The following is a 1,823-nucleotide window of genomic DNA, read 5'->3' on the forward strand; positions in this document are numbered from 1 at the left end:
GTGTTGTTCAGCATGGGGGTGAGTAGAAAATGAAGGCTAATCATGTTTTGGGTGTACTATTCCTTTAAGCTCAGGCTGATGGCAAACTAAAACATTCTTCACTCATTTTCAGGTTTCTGTCACATCAACGTCTGAGGATGAAACATCATTTTCACAATCAGCCACTGAGTAAGGCCCCTCCTGATATAAACTGGAGTGTAGAGCTAAATGCTATGATATATGTAAACATGCTTGTTTGTCTTCTTTTCCAGGGAATCAACTGATTCCTCACTGCAGAGCATGCAGATGACTTCAAGTCAATCCATAATATTCACTGATTCCTCAAACCCCTTCAGTGCCCAGGTTTGTTCCAATATAACCTAAAAAATGTAAACTTTCAGTTTGATTACTACCACAGTTATTAACCACATTTTTTTTCTTGTTTAGCAATGCATTTGTCGGTGCATTGAGCAACCATACCTTGAGATCATATGAAGCACAAACATTTTTGCATCCGTATTTTGCTCTCCATTGCTAATGTTTTATTTGATTTGTTAATAAAAGTTTATTTTTGTTTAAACTGAAACTTATTAACTTTTGTTACCAATGTTTAATTTTTATAATATAATGCAGGAAGAGTAAGCAATGTATAAAGCAAATAGCTTTTATATTTATAATGAATACAGTCAAGGCTTTTTTGTGTTTTTTAGAATGATGAGGAAAACCATATAATTGGAAATGCAAGTACCCCATCAGTTGAGTCAAGGTACATTTGTACTACAAGCATTTATTAATAATAATATTCAGGCTCAATGCATTTTCTTTGTGTCTAAGCTACTTGCTTAATGTTTACAGATTCACTTCAGACTTTGAATTCATTTCGGTTCTTGGTAAAGGAGGTTATGGTGCCGTTTTCAAAGTAAAGGAGAAACTGTTGGACATGGATTATGCCGTAAAGATTGTCTCTGCTTCAGACTCAGAGTAAGTATGGAGTGCTTCTTTGGGCAATTCAGGACAAATGCTTGAACTTTACAATAGATGCATTTTGATTGATGTTATGTAGAAAAGCTTTGCGTGAAGTGAAGACGTTATCGGACCTCCAACATGAAAACATTGTTAGATACTACCACTGCTGGATTGAGGATTCTAAGGTGCAACAGGAATTCCTCAAAAAGAAACTAAAACGGTATGTTTTTTCTCCCCTTGTTTCAATTAATAAAATTCCTCCTACAGACTATCGTTATAATCACATTTTCCTCTCTTTTTTTAAATTTCCAGTATCCAATGTAAACAGTACCTCTTCATTAAGATGGAATTATGTAACTCAACTCTTAAACAATGGATTAAAGTGATGAATGAGAATGAAGTACAGTACTCCCAGAGAGGAGCAGACAGTCTTCCTATTGCAAAGCAAATTGTCACTGGAGTGGCATACATTCACAACAACAACCTCATTCACAGAGACCTGAAGGTGAGGCTTCAGCTTTCAGACAACAAATCTGTAATTTCTTCTTCATTTGTTCTTCAAGACATCGTTCCCCAATCCATCATCTAAATGTGTATTTCCTAATTTCTTGCTTGCACTTGTTTATCCCTTCTTTCTTTTGTCCATTTTCCTTAAGGCTTGCTTTCTTGTCTTGCATCCTCATGTCCTGCTTTTATTATCCCCTCTTCTTCTCTCACACTACCATTCCTCTCTTTTGTCCTTCCTTCCATTCTTTATGTCATTCCTAAAAAAAGTGTTCAAATAGGACAGAATTGTGAGGAAATACAGTTATCCTTGAAATGCACAACATATATGTATGTATTCCTTATATATGTACAGTACATACACTATATTGCCA

General features: G+C 35.3%; 1 protein-coding gene across 1 annotated transcript in view; it reads left to right on the plus strand.

Annotated features, from left to right (window-relative positions):
* LOC107096531 (interferon-induced, double-stranded RNA-activated protein kinase-like) overlaps positions 1–1,823 on the plus strand; it is a 14,287-nt gene that overhangs the window by 8,636 nt on the left and 3,828 nt on the right. The window contains exons 6-11 of the mRNA XM_015393232.1: positions 113–168; positions 252–342; positions 690–745; positions 835–960; positions 1,043–1,165; positions 1,258–1,450. Of these exons, the coding sequence (XP_015248718.1) occupies positions 113–168; positions 252–342; positions 690–745; positions 835–960; positions 1,043–1,165; positions 1,258–1,450 (645 nt within the window). The remainder of the gene's footprint in view (positions 1–112; positions 169–251; positions 343–689; positions 746–834; positions 961–1,042; positions 1,166–1,257; positions 1,451–1,823) is intronic.

This window comes from Cyprinodon variegatus, unplaced genomic scaffold, assembly GCF_000732505.1.
Source record: "Cyprinodon variegatus isolate N-32 unplaced genomic scaffold, C_variegatus-1.0 Scaffold630, whole genome shotgun sequence".
Lineage (NCBI taxonomy): Eukaryota > Metazoa > Chordata > Actinopteri > Cyprinodontiformes > Cyprinodontidae > Cyprinodon > Cyprinodon variegatus.